Here is a 21,727-nt window from a genome sequence, read left to right on the forward strand (position 1 = left end):
TTTTAAGGATGGTGTTGGAAATGAATATATTCTTTCTATGGTTAAGACAGAATAAATCAGTTCTGATTTCTTAGCTCTTAAGGGCTTAAAATGTGTGTGTGAAGACTAAAATAAAGGAAAATGCCAGTAATATTCTTCCACAAACTGATAGCATCCTGAATCTAGTGGACTGACTTTCTGTAATTACATTTTAATTTTGAAGAGTCAAAATGCAGTTGTGTGAATTCTGTAGTTAGAGCTCAAAAATATTTTGTCTATTTATTTTTACTGAGTAAAAGGGTTTTTTTAATAATTCAGACATAAAATAGAATAGGCCTTAGAGTTCAAATCATGGGTGATGCTTAGTCTTAGAGTGACTGTTGTATTACAGAATCCCAGATTGGTTTGGGTTGGATGTGACCTCTAGTGCCAATCCTCTGCCATGGGCAGGGACACTGTTCCTTAGTCCAGGATGCTCAGAGCCCCATCCAACCTGCCTTGAACCCTGACAGGGATCCAGGGGCAGCCCCAGCTTCTCTGGGCACCCTGTGCCAGGGTCTCACCGCTCTCACAGGGATGAATTTTTTCCTTATATCTCATCTGAATCTCCCCTCTTTCAGCTTAAACCCATTCCCCCTTGTTCTGTCGCTCTCTGCCCCTTCAAACAGTCCCCATCCAGCTTTCCTGTAGCCCCTTCAGGTACTGGAAGCCACTCTAAGGTGTCCCTGGAGCCTTCTTTTCTCCAGGCTGAACAAGCCCAACTCTCTCAGCCTGTCTTCACAGCAGAGGTGCTTCAGCCCTTTGAGCATCTTTGTGGCCTCTTCTGCAACTCCAACAGTTCCTTGTCTTACGTTGGGGGCCCCAGAGCTGGACACAACACTGCTGGTGGGGTCTCACCAGAGCAGAGTTGAAGGAGGGAATCCCTTCTCTTGACCTACTGCTCATGCTGTTTTTAATGTGTTACTTTTTATTTTTTTTTTAAATGTGTTATTTCAAGAGTGTTTACATTTGATTGGGAGGGTGATCTCCTCATTCCAACTCCTCTGCTTATGTACTGTAGGTAAAGGTCTAAAAACCCACGTTTCTTCCTTCTACCCTCACTTCTGTTCCCATGAAAATAGTCCTGGAGATTTAGTAGCCTGTCTCTCATGGATTTTCCTCCTGTGGTAGATGTAATTTCATAGCATTTTAAATAAATAACATTTTTCACATGTATGAATGCTTTCTACCTATTTCAGGCTGGTTTCAGCCAAAGTGTTTTAGTGAGAACTAGAGCAGAGCTTGGTTCAAACTGTAGTGGAAATGTGGCGGTTGCCATCAGAGGGCAAATCTGTGATCTTACATGGGGCTGATGGACAGGAGGCAAAGAGATGTTCCAGTCTGGGTTAGGTGCTTGTAAGTTAATCAGCTGTTTAGAGAGTTTTGATGGTGCTTATATACTCAGGGAGCTTGGAGGGCAGGTTTGTAGTCCTGCCTTTTGCCATGGTATTTGTCCTGAGTTAATCCTGCTGCTTGTTCCTTTGGTAGTAACGAAGGTGTGGGGTTGCCTTGAAAAGCCTCCAAACACTGCCAGGTCTGTGCTACAGTGTAATTGAATTTTGTGTTTCAGGTTTTAAACAGTTGTGTGCAGATGTGAGGAAATGAATTCTTTTTCTTTGAGTCTTTCTTTAAGGCTTTCTGTTTTGAGTTTTCCCACGGGTGGTGATGGGATGCCAGGCAGTGCTGGGTGTGAAAAGGAAGTTGTCTTTCCTTCATGCGTGACTTAACTTATTCAAGATGCTTTACCTGACCACATTCTTAGTACCAAGCTGATCGTGTTTGGGGTCAGAAATATTTTCTCTGGAAGTCAGGCTGGCAGGTGTTTAACTCCCCTCACTCCTACCTGTGTAGGGCACAGATCTTAGATGAGGACCATCAAATCAGTTTCTTTACGTGCAGTGCTTTCAGAGAGTATTTATCGTGTCTGAGTAGCATGCAAAAGTTTGGTTGTCTGAGGACTGAAGTGTTGTGATTATCAAAATTTGATCTAGACTCACAGGTACCCTCGTAATTAAAATATCCAGCAATATTATGCAAATTCTGTCATTTAATAGTGTCCAGAGAAGGGCAACCAGGCTGGTGAAGGGTCTGGAACACAAGTCTGATGAGGAGCAGCTGAGGGAACTGGGACTGTTCAGCCTGGAGAAGAGGAGGCTCAGGGGAGACCTTGTTGCTCTCTCCAACTGCCTGACAGGAGGTTGTGGTGAGCTGTGGGTTAGCCTCTTCTCACAGATAACCAGCAATAGGACAAGAGGGAGTGGCTGCAGGTTGTGCCAGGGAGGGTTCAGGTTAGAAATTCAATTTCTTCAGAGAAAGAGTGGTTGGGTATTGGAAGGGGTTGACCAGGATGTTGGTGGAGTCTTGGTCTCTCAGAGTGTTTAAGGAAAGGTTGGATGAGGTGCTTATGGACATGGTTTAGTAAGTAAAAGAGGTTGCAGGGGGATGGTTGGACTAGATGATCTTGGAGGTCTTTTCCAACCTTAATGGTTCTGTGGTTTCTTACAGAAGCTTGGGAAAGACAGGATTTTCTTTTGTAAGATGGGAATGTAAAAATGTTAGCAAAGCTGGACTGTGGTGGCTTTGAAAAAGGAGTTAAACAGGCAAGCAGCTCAGCTGTGGGATGGGCTGTGGATAGTAAGTACCATAGTCTCTGTTTAATACATACGTGGGCCAAATAAAGACTGCATCTGCAGGCTCTGTGACTGTTTGCAGTACCTTGTTAGTCCCTAAGATGTCATAGTGTAAGAAAACTTAAATTGTGGTGAGAGGAAAGCATCAGTTTCAGGTTTTCTAAATGACTTTCCAGGTACCTCAAAATTCTTGCAAATGAAGTTAAAAGGAGTAGTCGTTCTCTACCCCCATTCAAATGGTTAATTCTTTATAGGGTTGTGCTTGTTCTTGCTGAACAAATAAGTCCTTAACGTTAGGTAACTATATTTAAAGCATGGATCTTCTTAACCTGCAGCGACCAAATCTACTTGAAAAAATGCCCTTATCTAATTGTTAGTTTAAATGTCAGTGACAAGAATATCATTTTACCAGATGCTATAATTCTGCTATATTGGATATGTGGCAGATTTTGGTCATCTTAAGTCTTTTATTCCCTTTGGAGTCTCTAGTCTTCCCTAGAGAGATGTGTGTGCAGGGTGACGTTTTGTTTCTCCTATAATGGATGCTAAACAGTATGTATGAGAAGTACAGGCCATGCACTTCCTATCTGGAATGGACAATGGTGCAGTCAGTGACAGCTCTTAGAATCTCAGAGACTTTATTCCACAGTTTTAATTTTTTTTTTATTTTATTTTCTTAAAGGAAGGGTGGTGCTGTGCAGGGAAAGGTTGTCTTGGTTAAATGTTAAGTTCCATTGAAGGGTGGAGTTGTTAATGACAGTCTTTGTCCCAGAGTGTTGTGTAGCCCTTTTAAATATCCTAAGGCCAGGCCACTGGATGCTTTGAAAAAAAGGGATTTTAAGAGTGACTAAGTGTTTTATGGAAAGCCAGAGCGGCAAGTGGCAGCAAATTTTATGTGGTCCTGAGCTGTTGATAGTCAAGGAGATGCTGGTGGGTTCTTCACCCTGAGGTGGTTACATGGCTGTGGTTTGCCAGGAAAAGTAATGAATAAGGGAAACCTGGGTCTTATTCGGTGGAATCCTCTCGATGGTTCCAGATGTTTTTTGGGCATTAAGGGTAGTAGACAAGGGAAGCACAGTGACTTCAGAAATAAAGTGGAGGGAGAGGTAGCGCTGAAGGGGACGGTGCTTTTCTCTCCTGTGAAATCGTGGTCTTACTGTGGTGTGAGGAGTCTATTGCTTCTGCTCCTTGGATTTTGGCTAAACCTCTGGGTTAGGAGGTGATGTGAGGCAGCAGGGAGAGCGTGAGATGAAGGGGCAGCAGCGTTGTGCCACAAACGCTGTGGCATTACCTGTCTGAGCAGCGCTCTGCTCCTGCTGCCGACGTGCCGCGCTGCCTTGTAAAGTGGAAAGTTACTGTCATTAATAAGCACTGAAGAATCATTTCACTTTGTAAAAATCTTGTCACTCCATCTCAGAAAGAGGATAGTGAAGTTAACAAATGATGGAGAATGGTGACAGGAGTAATGGGAGGTGTGAAGCTGGTTTTGGCTGTTCCTTAGAGCAGGGTGCTGAGTTGGACTTGCAGCCCTTCACTGTAGTGATTAATACCCCAAACTAACTTTTACAGCTATCAACGCAAAGGTCCTGATACAGGCCACCCTGAAGTGCCTACATAGAAGTGTCCTAAGGCTCATATGCTCCTTTTATAGCTGGAGAGCTGAAACTGAAATGGCAATCAGATGTTAATTTCTGTCTGCCTGACTCAACAGGGAGCCTCAGGTAGCTTACAGGCCTTATGCCACATCTGGCAGCATCTTCATGGAGATGAGTAGTTTGCTAAGTAAGTATCTACTGGATGTCCCAATGCCTTCTCCTTCCATGCTGCTAAGCCTCAAGCACTGCATTTGCAGTGAGACTTTGGTCTGCATCACAGTGTACTCCCAGCTCACTCGAGTGAAGTGTACTGTGGTGGGAACCACAAACTGCTGCAGTCTGACAGATGTCATAATCTCTCTGTCTGGCCAGCTTCAGCTTCCGTTGTACTTGTCTAAAATGTGTGAAACTGAAAGGGAGAGCAGGCTGTCATCCAGAAATCTCTCTGGTGTTCTTTCCTTGAAATCATACCATTTGTGGTGGAGGAGAGCCTGCTCCATACTCTGCTCTCACCTGTTTGCAGCTGTATACAATATTTAGGTTAGTTGATGTTTGAAAATGCATTTTGAAAGTGATAAGCATTATTTGGTTGGTGGTTTTTTGTTTGTTTGGTTGTTTTTTTGGTGGGTGTCGATCAAGTTCATTGCTCCTACACATACAGCTCACCCGGTTACTCTGAGCATTGTTTCTTTGGACTGGTTTGTGTGTCATTCTTCATGGGTCTCTTCTCTCTTGGGAATAGGACAGTAAAGAGAAGGGAAAGCAGAAATTATATTGGTCTGAAACTTGTTAGAAAAGCCACAAAAATAACTTTTTTAAACTTTGATTCAACATTAATTTATAAGATACCAGTCTCTTCTTGTGACACTTCTGCCACTTTGGTCTGAGGAACTCAGGCTTCAGACTCTATGTGTAGTAAGGTTGGTGTTCTGGAACACACACAAAAAAGTTTTGTTCTGAATGTTCCTGACCTTGGTACAACAGGCTGGAAATAGCTGAGGAGGTAGCAACTAGTGATCTGGAGTTTAGATTATGTTAAGACTTTCCTTCAACAGAAAGATTATCTGGATTGCATTATTGCCTAATCCGTTATGGTTTAAGCAGTCTTGACACTTGATTAAGTTATATGTAAATCTGCTCTCAGAAGCCTGTTCATGTGTGTTATTTCTCCTCCATCCTTCGTTCAGGCTGCATTCTGGAAACAGATTTTGGCACAACTCCCCTGTGGTTAGTTTCAGCAGAATCCTCAGCCCATCCAAAACATCTACTTGCTATTCAGCACGAGTGGACTGTGTTTCAGAAGGACAGCTCCCTCCCCCATGGCTTTAAATTGAGGAACCAAGACTTTGAGTGATGTTGCCAATACCGATTCAACAGGACATCTTTTCCTTGTTCTCATCAGCACCAGCAGTATGAAGCTGGCTCTGTTTGAAACTTCTCTAATGCTAAGCATTGACCAAAAACTCCTGCCAGTTTTGAGAGTCCCTGGGAGATCAGTGCAGATAAAGATGATAATGCTGTTGAAAAGAAAAACCACTAAAACCTGGCTTGTGGGGCACCCAAACCATAATTTCATGGAGTTACAGGAGTGCACAGGCTGGAGGGACTTGGGGAGGCCATGAGGTCCCAGCCCCCTACTCAAAGCAGAGACAGACGGATGGGGTTCACAGAGTCACAGGGTTTGGAAGGGACCGCGAGGCTGCTTGGGACCTTTTCCAGTTGAGCTTCAAGGATCACCAGTGATGGAGAGCCCATAGTTACTTTTGGCAGCCTGCTCCAATATTTACCTGCAGTGAAAATGTCCCTTCCTTAGGTTTAATCTGAGTTTCTTGTATTTTAACTTGTCTATTGTCTCGTCTTTCCTCTGTGCATCTCTGAGAAGAGGCTGGTTCTCTACACCTTCCCATTAGGTAGCTGCAGAATTTCTGTGGATTAAAAAAAAGACTTTGAGGACTTTCAGTGGTTGGGTCGTTAAATAACAGTCTTTATAAAATGTGGGAGGTATATTAAATTGATCAAAACCCCCGTTTATTGTTCAGATCCAGGATGGTTTATGCTAGGCTTTTTTTTTTTTTAGAGATAATGTAGTATTTCTATAAAATGTATCAGGAACATTTTGTTATATCAGCAGATGGTGAAATGTTTTTGAGGACTTGCGGAGTAGAAAACCTCTAGAAATACGTCATCACTTCATAGATGCTGCACAGGGCCTGTGTTTGGGTTATGGTAGTGATATTCTGACCTTAATTATGTGATAGTCTGGTTGTCTGGAAGACAAAACTCAGTGTAAATTTATCACATCTTAAAAGTTCTGATATCTGGCAGACAATGTTTCTGACTGTTATGGCCAACAGTAACAAGGTAATAAAATTCCTCCTATACTTCCCATTTAGGATTCCTTGATGTATTTCCTGGTATAAATATTGGAACAGCTGGCACAAGTTCAAAGGAAATCTTTGTGGTATTGTTCATAAAACCAGCAAATTTAAGAGGTTTTGATTTACTACTTAAATGGACATGTCTCCTTTTCCTTTGTAATTTTTCTTTACAGTGTACAAAAAAAGAGCATAACTGAATTAAAGTTTTTCATTTCTCAGCCCCCCTTTTTTTTTTATTCCCTCAGATTGCAGCTATTCTCAGGAAAAGAAAACTTGACTATTATTTGCACAAACTGCTACCTGAGATCTTGCAATCAACTTCCTTTCTGACAGCAAATGGGACCTTGTATATTGCTTGCTTTTGCATCCTAAGGTTGGTATACTGTCCTAACAATGAAATGTAAGAGGAAGGCTATTTTTATGCATCTCTTCAATTTATATAATGATTTTTATATGATACTATATTTGTCCTTTTTTTAATAGGTATGTTTGTAGTAGGTAGGAGTAAGAAAACTTACAGCTGTGCCACCATCTTGATTTCTGCTCTTGCCACTCGAATATGAACCTTTGGTTTTGAGTTTGGTTTTTTTTTCTCCTCATTTTTGTAGCCTTTTCAATCCAATCAGTAACTAAGTCAATGTACTCACTTTGCTTCCTTTACTCTGTTTTACTGATTGTTGCTGGAAATTCAGATCTATTCTAGGGGGGAACTGAGAAGGCCTAATCTTTCTCTCATAGAGAGAATGGATGAGATTTGATATCAGTTTCTGTTTTCCCAATACAGGGAACTCTGATGACTTTTAGTTATCCTAAATTTCATCCAGCCATCCAAGTTTGTATTTTCCTTGCTTGTGGTCATAAGTTAAGGAAATCCCAGCACAGCTTCTGGGCTTCTGTAAGATGCAGACTTGCTCTGAGAAATGGTTGTGTATATACACAGCAGTTTTGTACTCTGAGCTGTTTCCAGTGTATGTTTCAAGTAACTATCAGCAAACCTAAAAACTAAACTTCCTTCTTTATCATCATCATGATTTCCTAGACATAAACTATATACCATTTTAAGTGAAGTAGGTTGCATTTGTTTTAAAGGCTGTTATACATAGAGATGTAAAGCCTACAGTAACTATGAGTTTTTGAAAATTAGTGGACAATGCTCTCAGCAGCCCCTCTAAAAGTTAGTCAAGCCCAATATGCCTTACTGCTGCATCTGTTTAGAGGCCTGTAAACTTTGCTTGAAGGTGAAGGACAAGGCTAAGAGGAGGAGGTGCTGGCTGAGGAGCCATGGAACACTTTAAAAGTAAATAGCTTGCAAAGTTCACAGTTAAACTTTAAGTAACAAGTTCAGGAGTGTGAGTTTTTCTAGCAAACTGAGTTGTGCTAATATTGATTTATCTTTACTTCTCTCAGCTATACAGTGGTCTTCCTTACCCTGCCATGTACTTGCCTGTAAATCTGCAGTGCTTTACTTCAGTGCTGTACTTCAGTGTTGCTCTCTAAATTAAGCTGGTGTGGTTTCAAGTTTTATTGTTGTCAGCTGTTCCTCCAACAGAGGATACCAGCCATCTAGCAGATCTGTGAGACTGCCTATGCTAGTAAATGCAGCAGGTAAGAGATGAGCGTCTCTAGTGACTCTGAAGCCAAGGGGTATGGCATCACTGTCACCAACATGGAACATAGATTTCTAAAGCTATTTGATCTCCAAAACAGTGTAGCCAGATGCAGGCTGAGTGATGGGAATGGTACCTAGTCCATGGACTTCCAAGTCCCCCTGAAGCATTCTTTGGTTTGATTGAGGCCACAACCATGCAGAGAAAAATTTATATGTAAATGCTTACTCTGGTGTTCTAGCTCTGCAGCAGAGTAACCAGACAAGATCTTGAGAAATGTACAAGCTTCTTCTGTTGCAAAGGGATGCCCACGAAGAGCTGTAGGGTCCCTGCAGGCACCACCTGCAATTGCGGGATTGGCAAAGAAGGACTGTCAGCCTGTTGGCTGGGATCTCACTGGAGCTGGATGAAATGAAATCACAAATAGAGGCACAAGAAGAAAGTATTTAGGAGGCCTTGTATGTTAACGCCTGCTGGAGCGTATCAAAGCCCAGTTATAATCAGCATTTGGCAGCTTTTCCAACAGGAATGAAATTCAGAGCCTCAGCAGTTGAGTGAGTGGGATAGGTAAGAGGTAAATAGGTAAATGATACTTCAATCAGAAAAGCCCCATCTTCCAAATTTACTGGTGTTCTTTGAAGGATAAGTATGTGTGATGTTGCTGATCTGATTGGTATGTTACACCTGAATTCCCAAGGGATTTTGATTAGAGAGTTTGCTAGGACCTTTCAAGAAGTGAGATCTACTGTCTGACAGGAATTAGTAAATTATTAAGAAGTAATTAAAATAGGTGAAACCAAACAAGGAATAAATAATCAGATTCCATAATAAGAGCTTACCAGTAATGTTCAAGCTGTGTCCTTTGTTCTGGATGTACCTAAAGAATCTGGAAAAAGGGATGAAGAGCAGTGGAAGAGCTTATAGGAGTTTATTTACAGTACAGAAATCTAAAACTGACTCTCATCCATTTCAGAAGCATCTGTTAATTAAGATCACTTAGGAAATTTGATAGCGTGAAGTAATGCATTGGATGGAAGAAAGCAGTCCTATTCTTGCACAGGGATGGGCTTGAAACTAGCTGCCCTTAATCAGGAAGGTGTTTTGAGGGTCGTCAAGGACAGGTTCTTTGAATAAGTTGGTTCAGTACTCAAATATGGTCAAGGAGCTGAGTGAGTGTTCTTTGGACAGAAAATGAGACCACACCAAAAAGCCATATAAGTACACGACGTTTTTACAAGTTGAGTACTGTGTGCCTTTTCATTTTAAGAGCTTCTCCTAAGGTCATCATGTTGACAAGTCCTTCACTTGGAATGTGCCTAATATCAACATTGCCTTGCAGCTTGAGCCATATAAGCTTCCTTCTCTCAGCTGCGTTGGGGTGGGTGGTGGAGGGTGGAAGTGTGAGACTTCAGCTTTTAATTTTTTTTTGGTTTAATTTTCTTTTAATTTTGTTTTAAACCAGTTTGGAGGATTTTTTGTTTTTTTTTTAGATGTTTTGTTTGAGTTAGTGATTCTTTGAATTATTGTTCAGTGCATTGTACTTCCTTTAGTAGCACCTGAGAGCAAAACTAATTGTATGTAATTTTTCAGCCCAGAATACCACTCGGTATCGTATGTTTTAATTCTTCAGAGAAATACCAGTACCTCTGGTGTTCTGCATAACCATGTCCTGAATACTTCTGAACTTGATTTCCAGCCTTACAAAGAGATTGTCTGAGAGTGGTGGTTTAGAAGCTCTAGATCTGATTCTAGATAGTGGTGAGAGCTTAGGTGTGATGGATTTATATAATAGGATGTATGCTCCAGTTTTTGTGCCTTTTCTTTCTTTATTTATTTTTGGTTGGAAGGTGTTCTGTAGCAGGAGCAGCAGTCCCTTAGGAGCAAAATTACTCAGAAAGCCCCATGCATCTTACTGAACTTCCCCTCCTGGAGTTCTAGACCAAAGCAACAGATTAAAGGGTGTGTAGCTGGACACAATAACTCACATGTACCTGCACAATTCCTGATTTGAGAAGAGTTGTCCATTTCCTTCTGTTGTAGCACCAACGGGGAGATGTGTTAGGAGGTATATAGGTTGTCCAGGATAAGCGATCCCTTCATCTCTTCATACCTTTACCAAAGTCCCAGCAAATCTCCAGTCATTGGGCATACTGAAACATGTCTTAGTCATCCAGTAACAATTAAAAGACCTAAGTATGAAATGTAGTTGTTGGTGAGAAGTCTGGCTTGTGCCAGTATGTTGGTTTTGATGCTCTCATAGGGTTTACTTCCTTTCAGCAAGGAAAACCACCAAAATTGAAAGCACTGCAAATATTTTCAAGGCTGCAAATCTTCAGGCAAGAAAGTGCAATTAAAATAATTTCAGGCATTGTTATCAGCTTTTCACAGGCAGGCAAATTTTCAAATTCATCCAGATCCGTTATCAGCGATGACTTAGGCTGTGGATAGATTTTCTCATTCTAGAAGAGATTATTGCCAGGCTGGCTTGGATGACTTCCTCCCCCAACCCTCCCCCCCCCTTTTTTTTTTCCCTTGAAGTGAATTAGGGAATATGTGCAGCCTGCTCTGCTGGCAGAGCAGTGGGGGTGATGGTCTCTGCTACGGATGTATGACAGACTAGCTGGGGGTTGTAATCTCTTCTGCTGGTGAGATCCAGAAGACTACATCTGTCTGGGCGTCAGACGGAAGTGTGAGGCTCTGGTGCTGACCAGCATTACATCTGGTAAATGAAAGGTGTGATTGTTTTTTAGGTTTTCGGGTTTATGACACGTAAAACCTCATGAGGACACAGTTCTCTTGGTCTAGCAAATGGAGTAATTAAGTTTGTCCATGTACAGCGTTACATTAGCTCGCTTAATTAGATTCAACCTTGTGTATCAAGCAGCCTTTGAGTTTTGGGTGCGTTTGTGCATCGAGGAATTAGATGCATAACCTGAAACCTCATATTTCTCATTCCAATTTCTAACCATAAACCATGTGAAAATAACCATGCAAATAATAACAAACACTTGTTTTTGTTCACTTTAGCAGTGTAAATGTTTCCCTTACTGACTGGACATTGTCATTTCCATTGGGTTTTATTATGTAAAATGTTACTATTGTTTCTGAAATCTTATCAACCCAAACATAGAAGCATTTGTAGGGGGGTGCTAAACCATGCCAAAAGAACAAAGTCCTGTTTCTTTCCCACAGAAAAGACATTTGTTCTGTTCCTTAACAGGTGTGCCTGGTAAGATGTGTTCATACTTATTATGTTTAAAATGGCTTCTCTGAAACTTCATACAGTAATTGCTTTCCAAGAGAGTCCTAATAATGAACTTTAGCTCCTGCAGCATTTGGCATTGTCATCCTGAGAAATTATCCTTTTGCAGCCGTGGGAATGAACAGCGTGTGTAATTGCCATTACATCACTTGGTGCTGATACACTGACTCTCTTTTCACTTACAAACATAAGCTGGCATTGCTCACTGGTTATGTTTTTGCAGGGGAACTATGAAATGAGGCTGATTATGCCTTTTACAGCAAGAATGAAAGTGGGCTAATCAGATGGTATCGATTAATCATCTTTGTTCCCTCTTTTGTGTTGTCAACATGAAACTTTATCCAAAAAAAATTTCCTTTTCTACCCTGTGTTTGCTGTTCTGTTTGTTGTATTTTGTTCACTGTGTTTTTGGAAGGGAAGACTGTTGTAACACTGTTTTCCTGAACTGATAGCTCTTACCAACTGAGCAGCATTGGTGTAATTGAAGTATGTTTATTAACATGCAACCCGATTTCATGACTACCTGTTGTTTGCTTCTGTGGTCCACCTGAATTAGTTTGAAGGTGCAGAACCCTGAACAGACCAAGTGGGGCTGGTGCTGTTGTGCCAGACATGCATTTCCATTTTCCTCCTCTAACAGTGACCAATTTATACAAACATTTTCTTAGATGTCAACATTTGTATAGCTGATTTCTTGAACTCTTAATATGGGAGGAATTTGGGTAGTTGAAACTGTGTGGACTCTCAGAGTTAAATCCAGATCATGTCTCAGATAATGGGAGCTTTCCCACCTTCACAGAACTGGGATGTCAGTGTAATGTCCCACTGTAATGTACAGACTGATTCTTTAGCTTGCTGTAGGCGAGTGGTTTACTGTTTTTAGTTGTGAGTTGACTCTCTGTCATGTGGACATGATGTGTATTGTAATGATTTGATTTCTGGCTCACCTGATCACATCCCTACATGTTCCATAAGTCACATCTTCCAAAGACATCTTTGGACAAGTAGCAGAGAGAGAAGGAACTATAAGTGCTTTCAGAGGGTTTTTCTAAAATTACTACCTGCATCTTTTCAGAATCATCTCTTGAAAGCACTGCTTCCTATGAAGTAAAGTAGTCCTTGAAGTGAAACAGATAATTTAATGAAATATTTCAGGTGTTTTGTTTTATGAAGCATTGTGGGAACCCATCTGTGAAGAATTATGTAAAAACATAATGATTAGTATTTGTATGTAAGTGTTGATTATTATGAAGGGACAAAATTAATCTTAATAAAATGTGCAAAGGTAAAATATAAAGCTGTACTTCAACACTTCAGTTGCTTTGCATGTAATATGTGTACCAATTGCATTTTCAGGAAACTACTTGGAAAATTCTATTTTTGGTCTCCTGGCTTTGGTGCTGCTCTGCCTGCTTCTTACATGGCTATTCTCATCGAAAGGAAAAGCAGGTATGCTTTGTGTTTGTGGAGTTTTCTGGTTTATATATGTCTTGTTTTGGTCATTTGAATATGGATGTTTCATAGAATCCCAGACTGGTTTGGGTGGGAAGGGACCTCAAAGCCCATTTAGTTCCAACCCCCTGCCATGGACACGGACACCCACCCATGTGCTCAGGGTGCCCAAAGCCCCATCCAACCTGGCCTTGAACCTGCCAGAGATTCAGGGGGCAGCCACAGCTTCTCTGGGCACCCTGGTCCAGAGCCTCACCCCCCTCACAGGGAAGGATTTCTTCCTTATATCTCATCTGAATCTCCCCTCTTTCAGCTTAAACCCATTCCCCCTTGTTCTGTCGCTCTCTGCCCCTTCAAACAGTCCCCATCCAGCTTTCCTGTAGCCCCTTCAGGTACTGGAAGCCACTCTAAGGTGTCCCTGGAGCCTTCTCTTCTCCAGGCTGAACAAGCCCAACTCTCTCAGCCTGTCTTCACAGCAGAGGTGCTCCAGCCCTCTGAACATCTTTGTGGCCTCCTGTGGACTTGCTTAACAGTTCCATGTCCTTCTTGTGCTGAAGCCCACTGAGCTGGATGCAGTACTGTGGAAGGTGAGGGGGGTGTCTCACGAAAGCAGAGCAGAGGGGCAGAAGCCCCTCCCTTGACCTGCTGGTCACACTGGTTTTAATACAGCCCAGGACACTGTTGGTTTCTGGACTGCAAGCCCATGTTGCTGCCGTATGTTGAGCTTCTTGTGCCCTGACACCCGTAAGCCCTTCTCCTCAGGGCTGCTCTCAGTCCATTCTCTGCCCAGCCTGTAGTGCTGTATTTCTGTATTTGCCAGCTCACTGATTTTGTTTCAGGATGCTGGTAGTGAGTTCGTTTGCAGTAGTATCTTTTGCAACCTTAGATGTAAATCGAGGAAACTACAGTGAAAAAACACAGTAAAAAACACTTCCTAAAAGTTCAGTTTCTTTTCTGTGGTTTGTTTTTGTTGTGTGATATGTAATTGCTTTCTTAGAATTACCTTAGGATTTCCTAATGAAACGCTGTATTTCTATTTTTGAGTAGAATTTAAATTAAGTTTGTAATTAGTTACAAGGAAAGCTTGTACTAATGAAATTTACTGGTGGCTTTAGTTATCAACATGACATTAGTTAATATGAGGAGTAGTGGGATGTTGTGGGGAAAGCTGCCTGGAAGAGCTGAAGTAATCCAGATTGAATGAGAGGTGATGATACAGAAAGCAAAGCCTTTCATTTAAGGAATGGTTCCAAAGTTCAGCCGTCAGTGGGATGTTCATTAGGAAAAGCATTGAAAGGGTGGGGGAAGAAAGCTCTGAGTGGTCCAAGGAGAGCAGAAAGCTGATTTTAGTGATGTGGACATGAAAGTGGCAGGTGAAATTCTAGGTTATAAGGTTTTAATGTTTTGAAATTCCACTTGGGTTGGTAGTTTGTATCAATAAAGTTCTAATGCTTACTTACTTGAATACGGAGAGAGATGCATGAGTCATCTGGTTATTCAAAGTAGAGGAGGTGACAAAAGGGTGATGTAAGGGATTGGTCTTCAAAAGATGAGGGGAACTTATTTTTGGTTGCTGTGAATATCTGAAACTTCCTTGTGCAGTCATTTTAAGATATCTCCAAATACGTGTAAGTCGTGATTGTCAGGCTCCATTCACAAATTTCAGTGATGAAGTATGCAAAGCCCAAGCCAAATTTTAGGTAAGGTTGTCAAAGTTCTGTTCTTTTGAAAGAATGCATTAACCACTGTTTACAAAGACTCAGGATGTGTAAGGAGTTCTGGGAAGGTGGGAATGTTTCTAAATCATGTTATTTAACAGAACTATAGAAAAAAATTGTGGTAAAGTTAATGCATAATTTTTTTTTAAAATGCAGTCCAGTGCAGGGCCACTAAGATGATAAAGGGAGTGGAACACCTTCCTCATGAGGAGAGGCTGAGGGAGCTGGGCCTCTTTAGCTTGGAGAAGAGGAGATGAGGGGTGTCCTCATCAATGTTTATCGATATGTAAAGGGTGTCAGGAAGACAGAGACAGGCTCTTCTCAGTGATGAGCAGGGCAACGGGTGCAAGCTGGAGCATAACCCCTAATCTTCTGTTCTTCTGTGACTGATTTTCATCTTACTGCTGTTAACTCCAAAGAGGGTGGATACATTTTGATAGAACTTTTTCTAGTTACTTTGACTCCAGGACTGCTGTTGGCAGAAGTGTTTTGTGTTCAGAGCAAGCACCTTTTCTTCCCATGATCAGGACACCACTAGCTTAACTTTTCCTGGAGACCTGTTACAGTGCGAGGCTTTTGTGTCCCAGACCCCTAATGTCTCTTGGCAGTGTTAAAGGGGAAGAAACCAGGCTGAGTGTCCAGCTAGGAATTTCTTGCAGCTTTCAGACTATTTGTGAGTCAAGAGTTTAAAGGGTTTGTGAGACCAAACCTGTACAAGGGAGTTAGTTGTGTAACAGAGGAAAAACTTTGAAAAACCTTAGAAACCTAAACTGGTTAGTTGTAGCAAATAGAGCAGGCAAACAAATTTTATGTTAAATGGGGATTCTAAGTGTTGGAGGCGATATAATGAAGCTTTGGAGTGTTAACAGGCTCCTATTTAACCGCTCAGATTTGAAAGTAATAAAAGTTGAAGCAGATGTGTGAAAATAATGAAAATGGGTTGTTATGTAGTGAATAATACTGAAACACTTAATTCCTGAACGGTTAGTCTCCTTCCTGTCAGAATCCAATATGCTTGGCCTAAATTATTTGGCCTAATAAGCCCATACTAATATTGCATCAGGTAAAATGTGAAAAGGCAACGTTGGTATTGTAGTATAGCACATGCAGCTGAAAATGTGGGGTCCTTGGTAGTAATAAAGTACGTTAAATGGCATCAAAAGGAAATCTAAGGTTTAAGGTGTTTAAAATCCAAAATTTTTTGGTGTTTCACGTATAAATGTGTGAAATGATGCTGCCGACAGACTCGATATAATGTCTTCTGATTTCACATCTGTTTGCTTTTTAGCTTCTGTTACAGGCAAAATCAAATTTTAATAGCCTTGTAGTCTCATAGGAAGCTGCTGTTTGACGTGGAGTCACGGTGGCGTTTTCAGCTGTATCCCCAGCAGCTTACAACAAGTTATATTGAAAAATCAGGGGGGTGGGAAGTAGTCCCAGTTTGAGTTCATAAACATTTCTCTAGCCCTTTAAATTGCTAGTAGCAGCTGGCAGCAGCATCAAACTTAATCACTTAATCTCTTCCCAAGTGGATATCCTATTTTAAGTACTTCACTGGCATTTGCTTGCACAGCATCCCTGTCAGTCCCAAACTTGGGAACAGCAGGCTTGTAAATCAGATTTTCTTCTGAGGGTTGCTGTTCATGTGTGCCAGCCTTGTACTTACAGAAGAGTGGGAAAAAGAGGTGGATGGCTTGTCAAGGCAAATTCTAGTCCTGGGGAAGAGTGTGTTACAGAGTTGGCTTGATTACAGTTTGTATCCATGTAATACCTAATTGCAAATTTGCACGGCACTGGCAATGAGAAGAGGAGGTGACATTACATAGAAGCTTCAGACAGGCTCAGGAAATGATCTACATTGGTTTTTAGGATCTGTGGGCAGGGCTGAGGAATAAAAACACTTACGTACTTTTTGGTATGGGTATACATAAGTGTTCTATGAGATTACCAGAAGAGAATTAGTCACATTATTAGGATTAATGTTTTGATAAGTGTTATTCCTGAGATAATGAGTATAGATACATAGAAATTGTGTGTGTGTGAAGTGCAAACTGTTACTCTGTGCTTTTAGTCCCTGACTCCGTCAGGAGTAACTCAGAATTTTTGCCTTTTCCTGGTACTCTGAGCAGTGTGGGTTGCCTGTTTGGATCAGGAGGAAGCATCCTTGCTGGCCCATGCAGAAGTTATAACTGTCAGTCTGGTGGCTGATAGCTGCATGGCTGGTGTACGTTTGCCTGAGGAGTGCTAAGAGGCACAGAGTGCAGTTCCAGCTGGTTTTGACCATGGGCCGTCTCACACAGTACGGCTCCTGCAGCCCGTTCGTAGCGCTAGTCCTGCTGTGCTGTTTCTCTTTGCTGTATTTATGGCTCTGGCAGAGGTGCTGGAAAGGGAACAGAAAATACCGAGGATGTTACTGGCGTGTTATGTCTCTTCACCTCCAAAAAAAGTGCTCTTACAAATAAGGAAAGTGCTCCCTTTTCCTGGAGGAATGTACACAATTCATCAGAATGTACATTGGAAATGTACAGTTTGTAATTCCTTTTGACTATTTGGCCACTGAATGACTTCAACATTTCACTGCTCTTCATGTGTATGTTCTCATAACAACTATGACTGCACAGGAAGTTCTGCACCAATATGCAGAACTTTTTCCCAGTGAGGGTGACAGAGCCCTGGGACAGGCTGCCAAGGGGGGGTTGTGGAGTCTCCTTCTCTGACGATATTCAAGACCTGTGCGACCTGTCCTAGGGAACCTGCTTTGACGAGGGGATTGGACTTGATGATCTCCGGAGGTTCCTTCCAACCCCTATGAATCTGTGATTCTGTGATAAGTGAATTTTGAACAGGTATACTTGCACAACTGTATTTAGAAGAATAATTTTCTTTAGCTTAATCTTTTTTACATAGATTAAATAAAAACATGCAATTCTTTTGTGGCGTTAGATGTTAAAAGTGGTGTTAATGTCTCCTCAGAAAGAGAGACATGACTCAGTTACATTAATTTCTTTAAGCTTCCTTAGGAGAACTCCTTTGTATGGAGTTGTTTCATGAGTGTACTTCTCCTTGTTTACTTGTTTTAAATTGTTGAGAAGTCTTCCAATACCGGAATGGGCTACAGGAAAGCTGGAGAAGGGCTGTTTGCAGGGGGAGTGAATGACGGGACAAGAGGTGATGGGTTTAAACTAAAAGAGGGGAGATATAGATGAGTTACCAGATGAGTTATCCTTCACTGTGAGGGTGGTGAGGCACTGGCATAGGGTGCCCGGAGAAGCTGTGGCTACCACTGGATCCCTAGCAGAGTTCAAGGCCAGGTTGGATGGGGCTTTGGGCACCCTGGGCTAGTGGAGGGTATCCGTGCCCAAGGCAAGGGGTTGGAAATAGATGGGATTTGAGGTCCCTTCCCACCCAAGCCAGTCTGGGATTATGTGTATAAAACAATTTTATTTATTTTTAATTTTGAAAAATGAGTATTTTACTTGGGTCTTTTGGCTGCTGTTTGTAATTCAGAGCAGCCGTCCCCTGTGATTTCCAACCCCCCCACTACCCTCCCCCAGCATCTATTAAATTTTATTAGCAAGGACTGCATATATAGTAGAGCAGAGATATGTGGCTTAGTCTGTGAGACATGGTACTACCTTGCTCTCGAAGCGCCCTGGCTGTTAGAAAGCAAGAAAGTAACTGAATATACTTGTTAAAAAGTGCTGTGAATGAAGCTGTTGAAATGTGATTTGAGGCTTGGCAGAAACCAGCCTTTTACTGGAAATCTGATGGGAGGTTGGACCTTACCGGTGCTAAAACAAAGGAGTCTGGTAGCTCAGTGAAGAGCCTGTATTAAGACCACTGCAATTAGCCTCAGGGAGAGGAATGATGTTCTAAGTCTTTCATTAAAACACTGATGTTTCAAAACAGTTGTATTTGTGTATTGCTGGTGCAGCTAAATGGCAAACTTGGGTTTGTTGGGCTGTTGCTCAGAAAAATACCGTGAGTTTCAAGAACTATAACTAAAGCTTTAAGAAGGAACACGGTTACTATTTTAATGAAATTAATTTCTTACTGCCTAACTTCATTTATTTCTTCCCCTTGTAAGTAATTAAGGTAAAGAAAGTTTTAACTGCAGGCACCCAGAAGTGGTGTGGCAGTTTTGAAGGGACCCTGCTGGGATTGCTCCCTGCTCCCCCCTTAGGCTGCATTAATGTTTACATACTGGCTGTTAACATTATAGCGGCGCCTGTCTCGTTGCTGTAGTTAAGACTGTGTCACTGTTAGTATTATAAAACTTGAGATTTAGGGCTTTTATAATTTGGTTGTAAAATCTTGCTCTGGGCGGCTATTGGCAGCACGGGTTTTAGTTGAAACCTTTGGGTGTTTTTCATCAAAAATAATTCAGTATACTGGACTCAGAAAAATATGTAAAGCATGTGCATTTAAAAGGTGATACAGTGCAACAGTGCATGTTATAGAGAACATCTATATGTATACATCATTCAGTGTTTGTGGAAACAGAAGTATTACTGTGTGTTGCTTAGAAGAGTGGCAGAAACATTTGTGTCAGCACAATCTGGAATGTTTAGACTGTGGGTTTGTCTTGACAAAACATTTGGTTGCTGTTGGGGTTATTTGCTTGCCATAAATGCCATTACCCTAAATACCTTATCAAGGAAGAATATGGCAGCATAAAAATGGGAAAAAGTGTATGCTGTAGGTAAAGACAAAGTTTTTGTAAGTTTGTCCATTCACATACAACTTTGTTGGTATGTATTTCTGTACAGTACTATAGCATACTTAAACCTGAGGTGATGATTTCCTTTCTCAAAATGTTCTATGGCTACTAAGTTTGATGGTGTGTTTTAGGGAAACTGATAAATCACCAGCATGGGGTTATAGGTAATCAAAATGAGTTAGAATCACAGAATCTCCTGAGTTGGAAGGGACCCCTAAGGATCTTCAAGTCCAAATCCTGGCTCCACACAGGCCGAGCCAAGTCACAGCGTGGGACTGAGCACATCATCCAAATGCTTCTTTAACTCAGTCAAGCTCGATGCTGGGACCACTTCCCTGGGGGAGCCTGTTCCAGTGCCCGACCCCCTCTCAGTACAGAACCTCTTCCTAACATCCAACCTAAACCTCCCCTGTTGCAGCTTCATGCTGTTCCCTTGGGTTCTATCCCTGGTCACTAAAGAGGAGATTGGTACCTGCCCCTTGACTCCCCCTTGTCTGGAAGCCACAGACTGCGATGAGGTCTCCCCTCAGCCTCCTCTTCTGCAGGCTGAACAGACCAAGGGAGTTCAGCCTGTCCTTTTAGGTCTTCCCCTCCAGACCCTTCCCCATCCCTTCACAATTCTTTTAATGCAGCAAGCTGTTATGCAAGCTTTATCTTACTTTCTACAGGTGAGAAATTGAGAGAGCAAGTGATATTGAGGGATGATTTTTAGCTTGCTTTCTGTGTTGCAATGAAAACTCCCTTAAATTTTTCATCATTTACATGGGTATTTTGTAGTGTAGTCTGGTAAGGAGAGCTCATGGGGATATGTTTTGGAGTTTTACTCTTCTAGTGTGAATATTCCAGTGGCATGCAGAGCCAAGCTGTAGAGGTTAATGGGATTTTTTTTTTTTCTAAACTTAAATATATTAAAATCCATTGTGCTTCAACAAGTGCCTTGGTGAGAGACAAGTACTCAGTTCTGTCTGCTCAGCACAAGCATCCAGGAGACACTCGTTTGGATTTCCTCAGCCTTAGCAAACACTTAATACATCTTCTGTGCCTGAATGTTTGCGTGCAGCATGCAGCTCCCAGAGGGGGGAAGACAAATACTCTGCTAGTCTAGAATGAACCTCAGATGCTGCTCAAGTGAACTGGCTGTGGGGCTGGCTGATGTGGCCATGAAAAGCTTGACATGTGCCTGGCGAGGTAGCGTGTGTGCCTGCCATGCTTCTGGTACAACGCTGAAAGTCTTTGAGGGAACTTGTGTGTGGTATGTTCCTCACGTAGGAGATTGTTCTTTAGATAGCACAGATGAGAGGAGCTTAAATCTTAGTTTCCATACGAGCCACACCTATAAACCCTCTGTAAAAGAACTGTCTCTTTCCTGGAGCCTCATTGCTCCTGGGAAATTAATGGTGTTAGCTTCTGCTGCAGGAAAAGTGTGGAAGTAGAAACCTAGAATGATGATCATTTGCTATATTTAACTGAGCAAGGGTTTTCTGTAGCAAAGGCTACAGCAGTGTACTGTGGTTAAACATCTCACTTCCTTCCCCTTCCTGCCCTCTCCCCTCCACATCCGAAGTCAGAGAATGACACGCTTTTACTTCCTTTGGTGAGTCCGATGTATTGCGTAGTGTTTCTTCTAATCAAATGACCTCCAGTCCAGCTCAAAACTTTTCGATAAAGAAGGCATAAGCCATTGAAACCTTCTCCTAAAGATGGTCTGTCTGAAACAGAGTCTGTGGTATTAAAGGCAGGCATAAAATAGGTCTTGTGAACTTGGGCCAGTGCTTGTCATCACAGTCCAGACTGCTCCAACTTTAGCAAAAGACAGAAACAATATGGACTGTCTGGTAGTACACCATCATTTTGTCTACTTGAAGGAATTTGTAAGTGCTCCATCAATGCTAATTTTTTTTCCTTTTAAGCCTTTCAGTGCCCATTATTCATTCCTCGTGAGTAATGGCCTGAGGAAGTAGTAAAAATGTTCTAATATCAACCATTGGCATTTTGGATCTTGGAACTTAAAGTTCAAAAATAATCTGTTCAAAGAGGACTTGGCAATGGCTTCTTTCTGTCTTTGGTAGGTGAAATGTCACATTCTCGTCTCTCTGTAGCATCTGGCACAGTTCATCAAATACTGATGTCCTGCCAGAAACTGACTTCTCAGTCGTAGGGTTATGCTGAAACTACTGTCAGTCAGACTTTTGGTATTGCTTGCCTACCTTTCTATAGAAGATTTACAGTGGCTTCTGACACTGCTGTTCTTCGTGAACCCTTGTGTTCTGGGCCCTCACAGGTGGAGGCACGCTCCTAACACCATCAATCCATCTTCTCCATGACCAGTTCATAGCTCCTTAACTGG

The 21,727-nt window shown here is 41.8% G+C and overlaps 1 protein-coding gene across 1 annotated transcript in view; it reads left to right on the forward strand.

Annotated features, from left to right (window-relative positions):
• Positions 1–21,727, forward strand: part of TMEM135 (transmembrane protein 135) — a gene marked incomplete at its 5' end in the record, with an annotated part of 183,914 nt that overhangs the window by 7,042 nt on the left and 155,145 nt on the right. The window contains 2 exons of the mRNA XM_084268860.1: positions 6,867–6,994; positions 12,847–12,939. Of these exons, the coding sequence (XP_084124986.1) occupies positions 6,867–6,994; positions 12,847–12,939 (221 nt within the window). The remainder of the gene's footprint in view (positions 1–6,866; positions 6,995–12,846; positions 12,940–21,727) is intronic.

Source organism: Gallinula chloropus (genome assembly GCF_964237585.1).
Source record: "Gallinula chloropus genome assembly, chromosome: 1".
Classification (NCBI taxonomy): Eukaryota; Metazoa; Chordata; class Aves; order Gruiformes; family Rallidae; genus Gallinula; species Gallinula chloropus.